At 39.2% G+C, this 15,903-nt stretch overlaps 1 protein-coding gene across 1 annotated transcript in view; it reads right to left on the minus strand.

The window, feature by feature from the left end:
* LOC128019727 (nebulin-like) overlaps window positions 1-15,903 on the minus strand; it is a 59,429-nt gene that overhangs the window by 19,950 nt on the left and 23,576 nt on the right. Inside the window, exons 60-113 of the mRNA XM_052605894.1 lie at window positions 15,705-15,812; window positions 15,285-15,596; window positions 14,982-15,185; window positions 14,645-14,749; window positions 14,372-14,479; window positions 13,849-14,160; window positions 13,543-13,746; window positions 13,296-13,400; window positions 13,075-13,182; window positions 12,672-12,983; window positions 12,377-12,580; window positions 12,119-12,223; window positions 11,895-12,002; window positions 11,409-11,720; window positions 11,221-11,325; window positions 11,016-11,114; window positions 10,362-10,463; window positions 10,153-10,260; window positions 9,755-10,066; window positions 9,502-9,606; window positions 9,287-9,391; window positions 9,082-9,186; window positions 8,882-8,989; window positions 8,562-8,672; window positions 8,245-8,442; window positions 8,062-8,166; window positions 7,864-7,968; window positions 7,641-7,745; window positions 7,447-7,554; window positions 7,235-7,348; window positions 6,954-7,151; window positions 6,703-6,807; window positions 6,508-6,612; window positions 6,307-6,414; window positions 6,113-6,220; window positions 5,923-6,030; window positions 5,727-5,831; window positions 5,525-5,629; window positions 5,318-5,416; window positions 5,102-5,206; window positions 4,895-4,999; window positions 4,174-4,278; window positions 3,967-4,071; window positions 3,770-3,874; window positions 3,579-3,683; window positions 3,378-3,482; window positions 3,165-3,269; window positions 2,228-2,332; window positions 1,078-1,179; window positions 825-932; window positions 624-728; window positions 437-541; window positions 241-345; window positions 53-157 (exon numbers count right to left, since the gene is read on the minus strand). Of these exons, the coding sequence (XP_052461854.1) occupies window positions 53-157; window positions 241-345; window positions 437-541; window positions 624-728; window positions 825-932; window positions 1,078-1,179; window positions 2,228-2,332; window positions 3,165-3,269; window positions 3,378-3,482; window positions 3,579-3,683; window positions 3,770-3,874; window positions 3,967-4,071; window positions 4,174-4,278; window positions 4,895-4,999; window positions 5,102-5,206; window positions 5,318-5,416; window positions 5,525-5,629; window positions 5,727-5,831; window positions 5,923-6,030; window positions 6,113-6,220; window positions 6,307-6,414; window positions 6,508-6,612; window positions 6,703-6,807; window positions 6,954-7,151; window positions 7,235-7,348; window positions 7,447-7,554; window positions 7,641-7,745; window positions 7,864-7,968; window positions 8,062-8,166; window positions 8,245-8,442; window positions 8,562-8,672; window positions 8,882-8,989; window positions 9,082-9,186; window positions 9,287-9,391; window positions 9,502-9,606; window positions 9,755-10,066; window positions 10,153-10,260; window positions 10,362-10,463; window positions 11,016-11,114; window positions 11,221-11,325; window positions 11,409-11,720; window positions 11,895-12,002; window positions 12,119-12,223; window positions 12,377-12,580; window positions 12,672-12,983; window positions 13,075-13,182; window positions 13,296-13,400; window positions 13,543-13,746; window positions 13,849-14,160; window positions 14,372-14,479; window positions 14,645-14,749; window positions 14,982-15,185; window positions 15,285-15,596; window positions 15,705-15,812 (7,218 nt within the window). The remainder of the gene's footprint in view (window positions 1-52; window positions 158-240; window positions 346-436; window positions 542-623; window positions 729-824; window positions 933-1,077; window positions 1,180-2,227; window positions 2,333-3,164; window positions 3,270-3,377; window positions 3,483-3,578; window positions 3,684-3,769; window positions 3,875-3,966; window positions 4,072-4,173; window positions 4,279-4,894; window positions 5,000-5,101; window positions 5,207-5,317; window positions 5,417-5,524; window positions 5,630-5,726; window positions 5,832-5,922; window positions 6,031-6,112; window positions 6,221-6,306; window positions 6,415-6,507; window positions 6,613-6,702; window positions 6,808-6,953; window positions 7,152-7,234; window positions 7,349-7,446; window positions 7,555-7,640; window positions 7,746-7,863; window positions 7,969-8,061; window positions 8,167-8,244; window positions 8,443-8,561; window positions 8,673-8,881; window positions 8,990-9,081; window positions 9,187-9,286; window positions 9,392-9,501; window positions 9,607-9,754; window positions 10,067-10,152; window positions 10,261-10,361; window positions 10,464-11,015; window positions 11,115-11,220; window positions 11,326-11,408; window positions 11,721-11,894; window positions 12,003-12,118; window positions 12,224-12,376; window positions 12,581-12,671; window positions 12,984-13,074; window positions 13,183-13,295; window positions 13,401-13,542; window positions 13,747-13,848; window positions 14,161-14,371; window positions 14,480-14,644; window positions 14,750-14,981; window positions 15,186-15,284; window positions 15,597-15,704; window positions 15,813-15,903) is intronic.

Here is a 15,903-nt window from a genome sequence, read left to right on the forward strand (position 1 = left end):
GTACAGTGCTTTAATGAATCTGCTCACATTAAAACATTACATTGGGCCATACCTCAGACACAAGTTTAGCCACTGATTTAGCATGAAGGATTTGAGGAGTGTCATGGACAGCAATGCACTGGCCCTTGGCCTTCTCATACTTCTCCTTGTATTTCACCTGAAGAACCGTGACATTTTCCGTTAGTCATGATATATGTTGATTCTCAAAAATGGAAAATGTACATGGAAAATGTCACTCACAGTGCTGGAAAGCTCAGAGTTCTGCTTAGCCAGAATGGTGTATTTATCATCAGAAACCGACATTACACAGCCCTTCAACATTTCCTTATCATACTTGTACTCAACCTGTGGATTACAAGCAAAACAATTAAATTCATTAATCTGGAATTATTTTCTCTATAACTGAAACTGTTGTAGAAAATGGAGCGGCACGGACATCGCTTTGCTGGAAGCTGTTCTTAGCTGCATGAATGAAATCAGGTCTGTCCACAGTCCAGATCCATTTGTTCTTGGTGGCCTCATACTTCTTCTTGTAGTAAAGCTACGCATAATAAGACGCAAAATGAGACACTGATTTGCAATTCAGTTTCATAGATGCTCAGTGCAGATCAATGCAGACTTACATTGCTGATGTTCGTGTAGGCCTCCTTTGCGGCACGAATGTCGTGAGCATCAGGTGCTATGTTAATGTGAGCCTTGTTTCTTTCATACAATTCCTTGTATTTCATCTGTAAAAACAAAACAAAACGGAAGTTTAAAATGAAATATATACTGACATAAAAAGAAACTCTTTCTGTACTACATGTTAATAAGTGTAAACCTACATTGCTGGTGAGCTCCTTGACCTTCTTCATGTGCTGGCTCGAGGGAGTGTCATGTCCAAGAGTGTAACTTGTCGCTTTATTCTTGTTGTAGTCCATCTTATAATTGATCTAAAAAGGAGAACAGGGATGCCAGATGAATGCATTCACATACAATTGGAGTAATTCTCAAGTGACACTGAAAATTTGGAACGTCTACTATATGTATGTAGAAATGCTTTCCACATTATGGAAGGCAGATGTTGGTGATACTCACATCGCTGGTCTGCTTGCTGCGCTTGACAACTTGATAATTAGGGGTCTCCAGCACTGCGGTGTACTTTGACTTGGCACGTTCATAATGCTCCCTGTACTTCCACTACAGGAATTGATGGACAAGAAATGATAGTCAGGGAAAGCACTTCTGCGAATCTTAAATAAGTTATTATAAAGTTATGGCAAGTAGTATAATAACTAGCAATATCATGCATTAAAAGGGAAGGGATAATCATGACATGACTTTTCATTAAACTGAAATTTGCCTTCCACAAAATTCATCCAGTGGAAAGCATGCAGATAATGGTTTATGGATACTAGGATATTCAGCAGTCCATAAAGATGCACACATACAGTACATACATGCAATATGCAGTGAGCCAAAAGATGGAAGTGGAAAGCAGCTTCAGGCAACAGTATTCAGAAAGACACTTAGACACAAGTTACTGCTAACGTATAATGTCTTCATCTCTATGCTTATTCTTCTGCAAACTTTTGAACATGGCATATCATTTCTGAATGATTTGTTTATAAAAACAATATTTCATATTAGATATTATAAAATAACTAAATGTATTTTAAAGCAAAATAATTTATTTTATTAAATTAGATTTTAATTAATTAATTTAAAGATGCATCAATGTTTCTTTGTTCTATGTAAAGTAATAACCTGATTCAAAGAAACTAGAGGAGAACCCCACCATGACACCTTAAAGTACAGGAGATCGGGCTAGTTGTCACACCTGTTACTCCAGTGAATATGGTTCAAGGTAAAACGTGTGACATCTTGCCCTCACAAATTGTGACGACTTGCCCTGTGATGTGACATTTATGAAAACATCCTTAACATAACATAGCTGAACTTTCAGTTAAAATCTACCTAGCTTAATCTATATAGCTGAATTGCATTAATGCATGCCAGCATGGTCATACTGTGTAATAGTGTCGGTCTCTCCTATATACCCATTTCCTAGCAAACTCAATGGAGTTATGGACAGTGATCATTAGATATGTTTTAAAAGCAGGGTATGGTAGAAAATCAAAAGTAGTAAATGGCTGCATATGATCATTAAAGGTGAAGTTAGGGGTGCATTGATGAAGAGATGATAATTTTATAGGGCCTGGAGGACTACCAGTGGGCAGATGGTTACCTTGCTCCACATGCCAGAGTTGTACATGGCTACAAGAATTTCAGGACGGCGCAGCTCATTGCAGCCGCTCTTGAGTAACTCCTTGGCCTTGAATTTATAGTTTCCCTGTACATTGAAAAAAAAAAAACACATACACACAAATCATGCCACAAATGAAGACAGAGACGGAAAGTGGCTCCAGGTAGAGATGCTCTACTAAACTGTGTACGCCAGATAAGAGATTTACAAAAACCTTATCCCTTAACTCATAAAACTACCACCAAACTGTTCAGATGAAGCAGTATCTGGAGCACACAGATTTAGTTGAAGCTGTGCACGGTCCTGTTTAGGTTTTGGAGCACTAGTAGACACCAAAATCAGGGGAGAGAAAGAGACACGATCGAGAGACATTGTAGCCATGCGACAGAGTCATCCAGTGGATCGGAGACGATCTCATGCTCGGGCCCGTCATGTGGCAGGCGATGAACCCGTAGGGAGCAGCTGGACCTGGTGGCTTTACCTGACTCAGCTTGCTGACCTCCTTAGCCAAGACGTTTCTAGGGTCATCTACAACTACGGTGTACTTATCCTTATTCTTCTCATAGCTGGCACGGTAGGACCTCTGCTCAGGATTTCAAAACAGGAGTTAAAGACAACTGCCTCGAGAGCAGTGAAGATGAGCACTCATTCAGGGGAGAAAAGTCTCATAACAGGTGAACTCAAAGTTAAATCTTAGTAAAGAAAAAACATGACATATAAAAGTAACAGACATCAATGTGAGATGGCAATAGGCATGTTGTAATAGTTTACCCTTAAAGCTGTAGCCATTACAGAGGCAGTGGAAGAGAAACAGGTTATGTAAGCATACATTTTGTATTTTTCTCGCAACACTCACATTGAATTTAGCCATTAATATACCTGAGTATTATGAAACAAAGGCATGCTTTCATTGACTTACATCATTGATCAAAAGTGAAGCGTTCTTGACAGCAGCGAAGAATGGTGTGTCACATGTGTACTTGAAGTTGGCTCTGTTCTTCTCGAATGATGCTTTGTAGAGTCTCTGTTATCAAAAACAGATAGAAGAGAGTAGAAGGAGGCTTTGTTATATACCATAGTACAAATGAGCCCGAAATGAGTAAAAATGAATACAATTCTGGTTTCTCATTACATCGCTGTAGAGGGCCTTGTTGTGTTCAGCATGCACCATGGCAGGTGTGTCCCACACGTAGCAACCGATGCCCTTGAGCCAGTCAAGATCCTCTTTGTACTTGACCTAAATTGGATAAGAACATGTAAGAGAGTTTCTGTCAATGACTCTGCACGCTGTCAAGTTGCAGAAACAAGAGGGCCGCTTTATAGTTATACTCACGTCACTGATGCAGTTCCTCACAATCTTGCTGTGGAAGAACTCAGGGCGGTCAGGGATAGACTTCCAGGTGCCCAATGTGCTGATGTATTTCTCCCTGTATTTGACCTGTAAAGGGAGAAAGTGAGTGAAAGAATTCCTCACTAAACCACATTTATGTTTAAAGCAAACTAAAAGTCTCTTAGTTTACTGACCTCACTGATGTCATCTCTGACCCTCTTGGCACAAAGGATATCCCGGGCGTCCTTGTCAGCGTGGTAGTGTCCCTTAGAGAGCTCAAAGGTCTCCTTGTAGCGTAACTGGAGAGGAATGATGTAGATTGTTAGAAGGGCTTTTTAATTGATGTTGAACAGGCCAATAAAGGAAGAAATAAAGCATCTGGTTGACTTACATCGCTGGCATTGAGGTAGGCTTTCTTGGAACGAACCAGGATCGGTGTGTCATGGATGGGAGTATACTTGTGCTTCATCTTCTCATACTGCTCCCTGTACTTTTTCTAAAGATGATACAAAAGATGAATTACATGCTTGTCTGCAAACACGTTATTTAGTGGTAAAAAGGTATTAGTGTTGTAAAAAAAAAAAAAAGCTCCAGTTACCTCACTGTACACCACTTTCATGGAACGGGCGTGATTCAAGATGGGAGTGTGTGCTTCTGGGGTGAAGAAGGCCCTCTCCTTGGATGCCAGATCAATGTACTGAAACTGTGAAGTCACAAATAAAAGTAAAGATTGGTAAAAGACACGTAAAAGCTGAAATACCTTACACAACTTAAAAAATCTGAACAGATTTTAAAACACCAGGCATCATACACTTTCCAACTTTGTAAATGGTTAAGAGAAACAACTGGGCATCACTCACTAAACGAATAAGGATCACAATACCAGACTTTAAAGTCTTTCTGAACACAACAAACTGGTTTTGAGCTTCTAAAACCAGCTCAAAATATCAAGTATGTTTGATATCCTCAGACTGGATGAAATCATAGTCTAAAGTTAAAAAATGAGTCTGTGCCCATTATACACTAAGCAATTTTCTATGAAATCTGTCAATTATGACAGCCATCTGTTGCGGACCCGTCAAGATTGCAAATCTGTGCAAAAGTCATGTAGTGTATTCCAGCCAGATGTTTTCTTCAATCAATGTTTTGGATATCTTTGAGTGGAAACCGCTTTTGTCAGTTATATCAGTGAGGGTCATAGTGTCATTTGTAAAACCTGACCCATTTAATTCTCAGCACCGAGCATGTTCTCTTAACTTGATGCATTATAACAAGTCATTATGTAGATTTAATTAGGTTTAGGGCTAAAAATGGTTTACCTTGTTGGTCAGACTCTGTGCCCACTTGGCTCTCTTAATTTCCAGGGCATCCACAGTAGTAGAACATTTTGTCTTTTCCTTATTGCCCTCAGCTCGGTACACAATCTGTGGATAGAAACAGATGAAGAGACATTTAGGAATGTGGACAGGCTTTAAAACAGTCTAAAAGTGAGAAGTCAGGCCTGAGGTTGATATAAAATCACTCACATTGCTCATGTGGGTCTTGAGTTCAGTCACACGCTTGTACTCTGGTGTGTCCAGGACTACACTGAAGTTGGAATAGTTCTTCTTGGCATCAATGTCATATGATTTCTAGCAAATAGGTTTTTAAAAAAAAAAATCCTGATTAGTACCAAAAATAATCAAAATGAAGCATAATGAATGAAACATGACATGCATGATAATAAGTGAATGAATAATTACTCTAAACTTGGTGATCTCACGGATTCGGACCAACTCAGGGGAGTCCACCATAAAGCAGCCAAGACCTCTCAGCCAGTGCAGATCCTCTTTATATTTCAGCTGCAGAAGATATAAACACAGTTAACATACCTGCAAATGTCAAGGTAGGAAATAGATTGCTTGCAGTACGCCATAGTAAATGTAGGTGCATATATGAGGGACACCTACATCACTGTTGATCTCGTTGACATGGAAGCAGTGCATCAGCGCTGGGGTGATGGGCATGGGCAGAAGCGTTCCTCTGCTGTTGAAGTACTTCTCCTTATAGCACAGCTGTAGGTGGAAAAGAACCATTATTAGAGTATTTAATCATTTTGGTGGAATAACATGCGAGACAGAACTCATGTATTCATAATAAAGACATACTTACATCACTGATTGCTTGTTGGGTGGCCTTAACCTGTCGGATCTCAGGTGTGTCATACTCGGAGTGGATCTTGTCCTTTTCCTTCTCATATTTCTCACGATACAGTCGCTATGACAAAAGGAAACCTTTGTTAAAACCCTCGTTTGTGACAAAGTTTACATCTCCAGAGTTAAAAGCTTTATATTTATCTTGCACTTACTTGGTTGGTGACCTTGTTAGCTTTCCTGATGGTGACAAAGTTTACACCTTCAGGATCTAGTTTGTAGTTCCTGGCTTTCATCAGCTCATAGGCTTCCTTGTACTTCATCTACAGACATCGGAACAAAAGATGAGATGTATTCATAACCTTAAATGGCTTTTTTATTATGAAAATGGAGGTGTTCTCGTACATTGCTGGTGATTAGACTGTTGGCCTTGGCCTGTTTGTTTAGGGGAGTGTCGTAGGGCAGAGTATAACCGGTGGGCATAATTATCTTATTGGCCTCTTTGTAGAAGTTCTGAAAGAAATAAAGAAAGTGATATGAAGCATACATCAATGGAGAGATCAGCACACATTTTTATGTATTGGTAAGAGGCATCATACATCACTCTGGATGTAGTTAGCTTGACGGGCCCTTTCAGTATCGACGGTCACAGCAGGAGAAGTGTTTTTACCCATGACATTTGTGGTGTAGTCATGACGGTAGTTGAGCTGTAGTCAGGAAGTTTAAGAGTTAGAAGGTTCTGCTTTAATTTAATTGAAGGCACTTTAATGTATGTTGATGCATGGTTTTTTAGAAGATACCTCGCTCAAGTTCTTAGCGCTCTGCTTGCATGTTTCATAGACAGGAGTGTCCGTGACCACAGTGTAGTCCTTCAAGTGCTCGATTCCCTTAGCTCTGTAAAGATTCTGAAAGAGAACAGCACATAGGAGAAGACGGCAACATTTGAGCTGATGGAAAAGGAGGAGTAAACTGAAAGAAAATGAAATGAAACTTACTTCGCTCTGCAGTTTCATAGATTGCTTACAACGAAGAATCTCAGGAGTGTCCCAAGCATAGCAGCCAATACCCTTGATCCAGCTGAGGTCATCTTTGTAGAAGATCTGAAATTACATCAATGTGAAGGTTAGCTTCAAAGAGACCCCAAGCCAGTTCAAAATTGCATTTAAACCAGTGGAACCTAACTTGCATTTGCATATTACAGTACATGAAAATATGAAACGGTTTTCGAGGTACAGGTATAACTCACGTCGCTCAGTTGCTCGTTGACCTTCCGGGCGTGCACGTACACCTTCATGTCAGGGAGGCAGATCCACTGGTGCAGATATTTACGGTAGTCAACCCCACTGACCATCTTCTGGGTACTGCGTGCGGATACAATGTCAAGCATGTCGGGAGGTACATGGACCTTTGCCTTGGTCTTCTCATATTTGTCTTTGTACAGGCGCTAATGGAAAAAGCATACAAAGGTTTAATTGTTTAGATTTTTAGTAAGTTACAAAACTGAACCTCAGCTGATGCTTTACTCACATCCAGAACCAGTTTTCCAGCTTTGATACATCTTGCAGTAGCAGGGTCATCCTCAAGACACTTAGGCAAGCTGTAGAGGGTCTTGAACTTCTCATAATCTTCCTTGTATTTAATCTATAGAATCAAACAAAGTTTTAACGTTTGTATGTTTTGGACATTCAGATAGTTCTCTTTCTATGAAGGCATTAGTAAGAACTGGAGAAGGGACTCACGTTGCTCATGATGACCTTCTGTTGTTTGGCATGGACTAAGGCATGGGAATCCTGAGGGATGTTGTAGCTCTTGGCCTTGATCTTGTCCCAAGCCGCAGTATAGGCTTTCTGAATGTACACAAAGATATTTCAGAAACTGGGACAACGAATAAAAGCAGTAACTCAGCATTTCAGAGCTTTTCCCGTAGGCTTACAGTGCTGTAGATCTCCTTCAGGTTAAAGCATCTTGCGTAGTCGCAGGTGTCCAGAACAGTGGTATAAATGTGTTTCTCCTTATGATATGCCTCTCTGTAGTTCAGCTGTGGATAAAACATAAAATATGCACCATGGTACCAAGTAAACTCAAAAATAATGGGCTCTTTATAATACTCACATACTTCAGTAAGCAATTAAATGGAGATTAATGGGATTACTAACCTCACTGGCCCAAGTGTGGCCCAGGACAGCAGTCACATATACAGGTGTGTCTGTCACAATGGAGTAGTTGTTCCACTCCTTTTTGCCTTCTGCCTTATATTTAATCTGTTTGGAAACAAACATTTGTCCTTCAAACAGCTGAAAACATAATGTCTCTTCTTTGTCAACGGCTAGATGAGACTCAAAACTTTTACTTACATCACTCTGCAGCTCGTATGACTTCTTGGCACGCACGATCTCAGGAGTGTCCCAGGCGTAACAGCCAACACCCTTCATCCAGTTCAGGTCATCTCTGTAGAATACCTGTCAGGGAGAAATTAGTCAAATGGAGCCATCCAGCAAACCCAGTCCAGTCTAAATATCATTGCAATAATAACCTACATCACTCAAGATCTCATTGGCCTTGCGTGCACGGATGGCATCGTTCTGATCAGGGTGGCATGTCCACTGGTGCAGGTATGAACGGTATAGGACATCGCTCAGGATTTCCTGGCATTTCTTGGCAACCACATGGCTGACCATATCAGAGGGAATGTGGAGCTTAGTTTTGGTTTCATTGTAAGATTTGTGGTAGTCTCTCTGTTGGACAGATCAAAAAAAGTCTGGTTAACGAGGAATTCAAATATAAATGTTAACGAGTGAATATCAAAGAACAGCGACCTTAGAACTCAGGCATAGTGATAATAAAAACAACTCACCAGATTTTTCATTTTCTCCATTTGGCCGGAGCGAACCACCTCAGGGAAGTCAGCCAGTGTTGAAGCCATGTAGTGGCCTTTGGCTTTCTCATGACTATCAAGGTACTTACACTGCAGTATTTCAATACAAGAAACAATTAACAATTGTTTACAGCACTTCTAAATCAGTGTTTGAAGCCAAAAAAAAAAAAAAAAAAGACATCAACAGGGGTACCATATTAAAAAGATTTTATTATACATATGTGATACTGCCCTGTCACTGATCTGTGGCGAAACTTAAAGGGTATATTCCATTTAATTTATTCACTTTTAATCCTTACATTACTGATAATGTCTCTGGTCCTCTTGGCTTGTTGTACTGGTATATATTCATGGTTCAGCTGGTAGCCAGTGGCTTTGCTCTCATCCCAGCTGACTTTGTACAATTTCTAGAGTAACAAAAACAAAACATTCTGAATGTTATGCATCACATAAATAAAATGCAAATATACACAAATAAGTCTGGAATATGCATTGTTACCTCACTGATCATCTTTGCAACGTCTCTAGAGTGAGCCAGCTGTGGTGTATCATCAGATCCAATGTAGTGGCCCTTCTCCAGGTTAAATGATTCCTTGTACTTCAGCTGAGTAACAACAGAAAGATTGGTGTGGTAGATAAGTTAACCTCTCGACGACAGTTTTTCACTATGATGATGAAATTTCCCAAATCTGAGACACACTTACATCACTGAGGTTAAAGGCGTTAACCTTGGCAAGAACAACCTCAGGCCGATCCACAACGTGGGTAAATTTGCTAAAGTTTTCCTTAGCATCCTTCTTGTAATGTCTCTGCGTGGGGAAAATAAACAGGCATTGTTATAATTTTATAATTTGTTATAATTTAAGGTTTCCGTTTTAACTGAGACTTTGTGCAAAAAACTGCAGTTGGTCAAACTTACATCATTCAGAATCTCTTGGGCTTTTCGGACTTTGACATGATCCACACAATCAGCGGCCACCCATCCACAACCACGTAACCATTCCAGATCTGCTTTGTAGACATTCTGGAGGAAAAGTATTTTTATATAGTATTATAATTTGTAATTAATTAAAAAACATTTTTTACGTAAAACAAAACTTTACTTTCATACTCATATTTTAATGAACAAGAAAAAATATTTTGATTTAAAAACCTTTTCACCCATTACTTACATCACTGGCTAAGTCGTATGCTTTACGGGCCTGAATGACGTCATTTTGATCAGGCAAGCATGTCCACTGGTGCAAGCGAGTTCTGTAGTTGTCATCATTGACTTGGATCTGGCATTTCTTAGCATGTTCAAATGACAGCATGTCCACTGGGAGGTTGAACTTGGTCTTGGACTTGTTGAAGTCTTTCTTGTAAAGGGCATCACTAGCAATCCTAGCTGAGTTCAAGGCCAGCATGAGCAGAGGATCATCCTGGACACTGAGGGCTCCAATGTGATGACCAACTTGCTTACGGTAGCCCTCTTTGTACTTGTACTGGAAAAAAAGAGGAGAACTTATTTGTGTGCATTATTTAAATTAAGGTGAAATGGTTTTATGTATAGCTTTATTTATTTACTTACATTACTCTGTACTTTTGTGGTCTGAATGCATTGTTTAATCGGAACTGCATCTCCGGGCATGAAGTATGATGTGGACTTGGTCTTGTCCCAGCTTTTGGTGTATAAATGCTATGAGTGATGTTTAAAATGACATTTTTGTTACTACACATCCTCACTACTAAGCAATCATTACAGACAGCATTTATTTCTCAAAAAGAAAAATGCATTACCGGGTGGTACATTTTGGCCACTTCCCTGGCTGTAGCCAAAACTGGAGAGTCTGTCAACGTGTATTTAATCTTGTCCTGGTGCCAGGCCTCACGATACTTAGCCTGAGAACAAAAAAGAGATATTTAGAGAAGAGTCGCATCTGAAAAGCACGTGTGAAACTAATGTCTTGGGCATGACAGCATTTCAGCGGAGAGAACATGATTTATATGCATATACTGTAATAGTTCTGAGTAACTATGACAAAACAATACTTATTTGACTCACTTGTATTTTTCCATCTTCAAAATAAACTTTTATTCCTTTATTCAGTTTTATTTCTTTTAGTTTTTTATTTTCTTATTATTTTTTATACTCTTAAATCATTTAAAATTGACCTTTAAAATATGTTTTTCCTCAAACTATTGCTCTATTTTGTATATATTATTCAAATTTTAAATAAAATATTTGTATATTATGTTTAGACAATCAAGCAAGTATTTAAATGTACATTTATTTACTTAGACTATGTTTTTTTTTTTGCAAAGCAGCTTACAACAGAGGAACATATGCAATTACCACAGAGCTAGTAATTAAGTAACAAAAAAATTAACATTGTTTTCCTTTTTATGACTGGATAATTGTATAATATATGTTTTACTACTTTTACTACTTACCTCATTGAGCACATCAGCAGCATTTTTGGAGCACACAAAGTCAACTCTTTCAATGGGTGTTGTATATTTCTGCTCATCCACTTTCACACGGTAGCCTCTCTGAATCAGAAAAAAAAAACAGCAATTCATTACTTTCTCTACTGCATAATTTGAAAAGAAACTCACTGGTAGAAATAATTACAGTATATAGTGCCCAAGGACTTACATCAGCCAGAATCTTTTGGGCATTCCTCACTTTGACAACGTCAACAGACTCATGGGGAATCCATCCACATCCCCTGAGCCACTCCAGGTCAGCCTTGTACACAGCCTAAACATCAAAGACAATCAAATGAAACAATGTATAACACTGTGCTTTAAAGATTTTTTAAACACAGTCAAAGCTCAACTTACATCACTGCGTAGATCGTAGACCTTCCTGGCCTGGACAACATCATTAGAGTCGGGCAGGCAGGTCCAGTTGTGCAGGTAGGTTCTGTAGTTGGCATCATTGACCTGGATCTGACATTTCTTGGCCAGCTCAAGAGACAGCAGATCCACTGGGAGGTGAAACTTGGTCTTGGACTTGTTGAAGTCCTTCTTATAGAGAGCATCACTTGCAATCTTAGCTGAGTTTAAGGCCAGCATGATCAGAGGATCATCCTGGACACAGCGGGCTCCAATGTGATGACCAACTTGCTTACGATAACCAGTCTTGTACTTGTACTGTATTTGAAAGATGATCGGATCAGTTGTAAGAAATCGTATTTATATTACTCTTAAATAACAGAAAGGGGATATAAAAGACAAAATTTGAGATACTTCTCAATATAGATATTCTCAATATAAAAATACTATCAAATTCAGAAAACACAAAAACATGTCTTTGTGATGTCTTACGTCACTGGCTATTTCTCTGGAGGCTTTAGCCTTGATCACAGACACGGCATCCTCTTTGATTTGGTAACCCTTTGCTTTTGTAGCATCCCAGTCTTTGGTATACATTTTCTGCAACAGGACAAAAGAAAATGGAATTTCAGAACAATATTTTATAAGCATAATATGCTCAAAAAGTAGAGTTCATTTTAGTTACATTCAGCAGTCCTGCATGTGAATTTGCTTACATTGCTGACGGCAATGGCATTGGCTCTGGACAACTCAATGGCAGGTGTATCTGGCATAATGTGGATAGATGTCTTATCGTTTTCCCATGCTTCTCTGTATTTCCTCTGAAAACAAAATAATTCAAATAAAAAAGGTTAAATGTCTTGTTTGCCACACAAAGATGAAAAAAAAAAACAGGAAAAACACATCTGTTACTTTCTTTCAGCACATTCATTATTAAAGGCATTTTTAAAGGCAACTAAAGAAAATCATCTTACATCGCTGAGGATGTCAGCATTTTGCTTGGCTAGAACAATAGCAGGCAGGTCCACAGCACTTGTGAACTTGACAGTGCTGGGGGGCTGGCGGTACAGTTTCTCATTAAGGATAGCCTGAGCATTCTTGGCTTTGAGCACGTCAACAGATCCTTGCGGCATCCAGCCACATCCACGGATCCACTCAAGATCAGCTTTGTATACAGCCTAGTTTGAAAGTTTACAACAATGTAGTTAATGTTGCAATATAACAAACCACTGTAAACAGCACAGCGTGTGAAACGACGCATATACGTACATCACTTCGCAGATCGTAGACCTTCCTGGCCTGGACAACATCATTGGAGTCGGGCAGGCAGGTCCAGTTGTGCAGGTAGGTTCTGTAGTTGGCATCATTGACCTGGATCTGACATTTCTTGGCCAATTCAAGAGACAGCAGATCCGCTGGGAGGTTGTATTTGGTCTTGGATTTGTTGAAATCTTTCTTGTACAGAAGATCACTTGCAATCTTGCCTGAGTTAAAGGCCAGCATGATCAAGGGATCATCATGGATGCTAAGGGCTCCAATGTGGTGCCCTTGCTGCTTCCTGTATCCAGCTTTGTACTTGTACTGGAAGGTTTTAATACATAAAAGAAATTTGAGCACTATCATTTAACAGTATGTTTTTAATGTGTTAGATGAGATACACAGTAAGACTTACATCACTAATGATGTCTCTGGAGGCCTTGGCAGATTTCACTGCGACAGCATCCTTAGGCAGGAGGTAGCCCTTCTTAAGGCTGTTCTCATAGTCTTGACGGTAATATTTCTGCACAGAACATTATAAAGCAACTCAGACTGATTTAACGTGATTTAAAACTATACCAGTGTGCATGTATTTGTGATTTAATGGTCACTACAAAACAGAGCTGCTGTACTTACAATGCTTGTGTTGAGTTTGTTTTGTTTTCCAAGAATGATCTCAGGGGTGTCTGGCATGACGTGGATTTGGATCTTTTCTTTATTCCAGGCGTCAACATATGCATTCTGCAATGCAATAATAACGAAGACAAAAAGTTAGATATGTTCACCTATGGAGTACAAATCTCAGCCTGCAACAGTGATTTCAAAATGCAATTTAATTTTAAAATTTTACACAGATTAGTTAAATTGTCTAGGAAAATAGTACCTTGTCCATGACCTTGGCATTAGCCTGGGCAAGAGCAAAAGGCATGGCATCTGTCTTGCTTGTATACTTGAAATCGCTTGGATGCTGTCGGTACTTCCTTTCACTCAGAATCTCAGCAGCCTTTTTAGCCTTCTCTACATCGACTGAGCCTATCGGAACCCATCCTGTACCTCTGATCCAATCCATATCAGCCTTATACACAGCCTGATGGAAGAAAATACATGAGAAATGGTAAAAAGACAATGCTGGTAGTATATGATAGGTCTATTTATACCGGTTACAAATTAAAATTCTGCATAAACTCACATCACTTTGAAGATCGTAGACCTTCCTGGCCTGGACAACATCATTGGAGTCGGGCAGGCAGGTCCAGTTGTGCAGGTAGGTTCTGTAGTTGGCATCATTGACCTGGATCTGACATTTCTTGGCCAGCTCAAGAGACAGCAGATCCACTGGGAGGTGAAACTTGGTCTTGGACTTGTTGAAGTCTTTCTTGTAGAGAGCATCACTAGCAATCTTAGCTGAGTTCAAGGCCAGCACGAGCAGAGGATCATCCTGGATGCTGCGGGCTCCAATGTGATGACCAACTTGCTTACGATAACCTGTCTTGTACTTGTACTGTGAAAAGTCCATTAAAACATATATTACATTCAAGTAAGTACACAGCAATTGCATGCTGGGTTCAATAAGAAAGAAAAACATACATAACTAGAAATGGCACATGATGCTTTAGCTTTAAAGATGGATCCTATTTATATTTATGTGACAGGACAACAAAAAAGAAAATGTATCAGTCAGCTAAGCAAATGTTAAAAAGGCATACACTTACATCACTAATAATATCTCTGGATGCTTTAGCAGCTTTGATGGCAACAGCATCAGGTTTGAGGTCATAGCCTTTCCGGAAAATGTCCTCAACTGCTTGTCTGTAGAGTTTCTGCAAGCAAAATTTTTATTATTATTATTATTATTATTTTTGAGTAATACAATGAATAGGACTAATTTTGGAAATAAAACGGAATGCATGAATTTGAGATGTTATTTGAACAATTAAAACAAATATATAATGAAGAACGAACAATCATTCAGAAGTGATACCTACCCTACTATTGTTCAGTGCATTAGCACTTGAGAGGACAATCTCTGGGGTATCAGGAGGGATATGGATCTTGACCTTGTCACGCTCCCATGCTGCATGATACTGATGCTAAAATGGGGAAAAATATATAAGTTTTAGTGACAAATGTATTGCTGTGAGAGATGTTATGGTGGAAATTAAAATATCCTGCAGTAAATAAAAAATAAATTAATAATTAATTCAAACTAGTATATATTAAACTTTATGTTCTAATTGATATATTGCCTAAATTGCTCTCCAGAGAATTTTGTTGACATGGTTTATTTGGATTCCATACATATGACTTTTTTATTCTACTAACCTGATCCATAACTTGTGCATTTGCCTTGGCAAGCACCAATGGCATCGACTGCATGTCTTGTGAAAATTTAAATGTGTCTGGTTTCTGTCTGTAGAGTCGCTCACTGAGAATCTCAGCTGCTTTCTTTGCTTTCAGGACATCAAGCGAGCCAATCGGGACCCATCCTACACCAGTCATAAACTCCATGTCTGCTTTGTACACAGCCTGAGGTGGAGATAAAGTGTGACTTTGCAGAACTAAACAATTCATATTTAATTGACAACTATCTGACATTTGAATGACATTTTAGTTTGACAAACGTACGTCGCTACGGAGGTCATAGACTTTTCTGGCCTGGACAACATCATTGGAGTCGGGAAGGCAGGTCCAGTTGTGCAGGTAGGTTCTGTAGTTGGCATCATTGACCTGGATCTGACATTTCTTGGCCAACTCAAGAGTCAGCATGTCCACTGGAAGGTGGAATTTGGTCTTGGACTTGTTGAAGTCTTTCTTGTAGAGAGCATCACTGGCTATTCTAGCTGAATTCAAGGCCAGCATGATCAGAGGATCATCCTGGATGCTGCGGGCTCCAATGTGATGACCAACTTGCTTACGATAACCAGTCTTGTACTTGTACTAAAAAGATTAGAGATGGTGATTATACACCATCTTAACATTTGCTTAGAAGTTGATTGTTCACAGTAAAGTATGTTTGACAAAAATGATTTTCTAATAGGTACTCACATCACTGATGATATCCCTGGATGCCTTCGCTGCTTTGATAGCAACAGCATCACTGCGCAAATCATAGCCCTTTTTCTTAGATTCTTCGTTGGCAAGTTTATACCTTTTCTAAAATTGGAAAATATTTTACAGAGTGTCATCACTACAGGTTTAAAAACGTTTTATGTGAAAAAATGTAAATTTTTAAGACATATACATA

Source organism: Carassius gibelio, chromosome A9 (genome assembly GCF_023724105.1).
Source record: "Carassius gibelio isolate Cgi1373 ecotype wild population from Czech Republic chromosome A9, carGib1.2-hapl.c, whole genome shotgun sequence".
In the NCBI taxonomy this organism is placed as follows: domain Eukaryota; kingdom Metazoa; phylum Chordata; class Actinopteri; order Cypriniformes; family Cyprinidae; genus Carassius; species Carassius gibelio.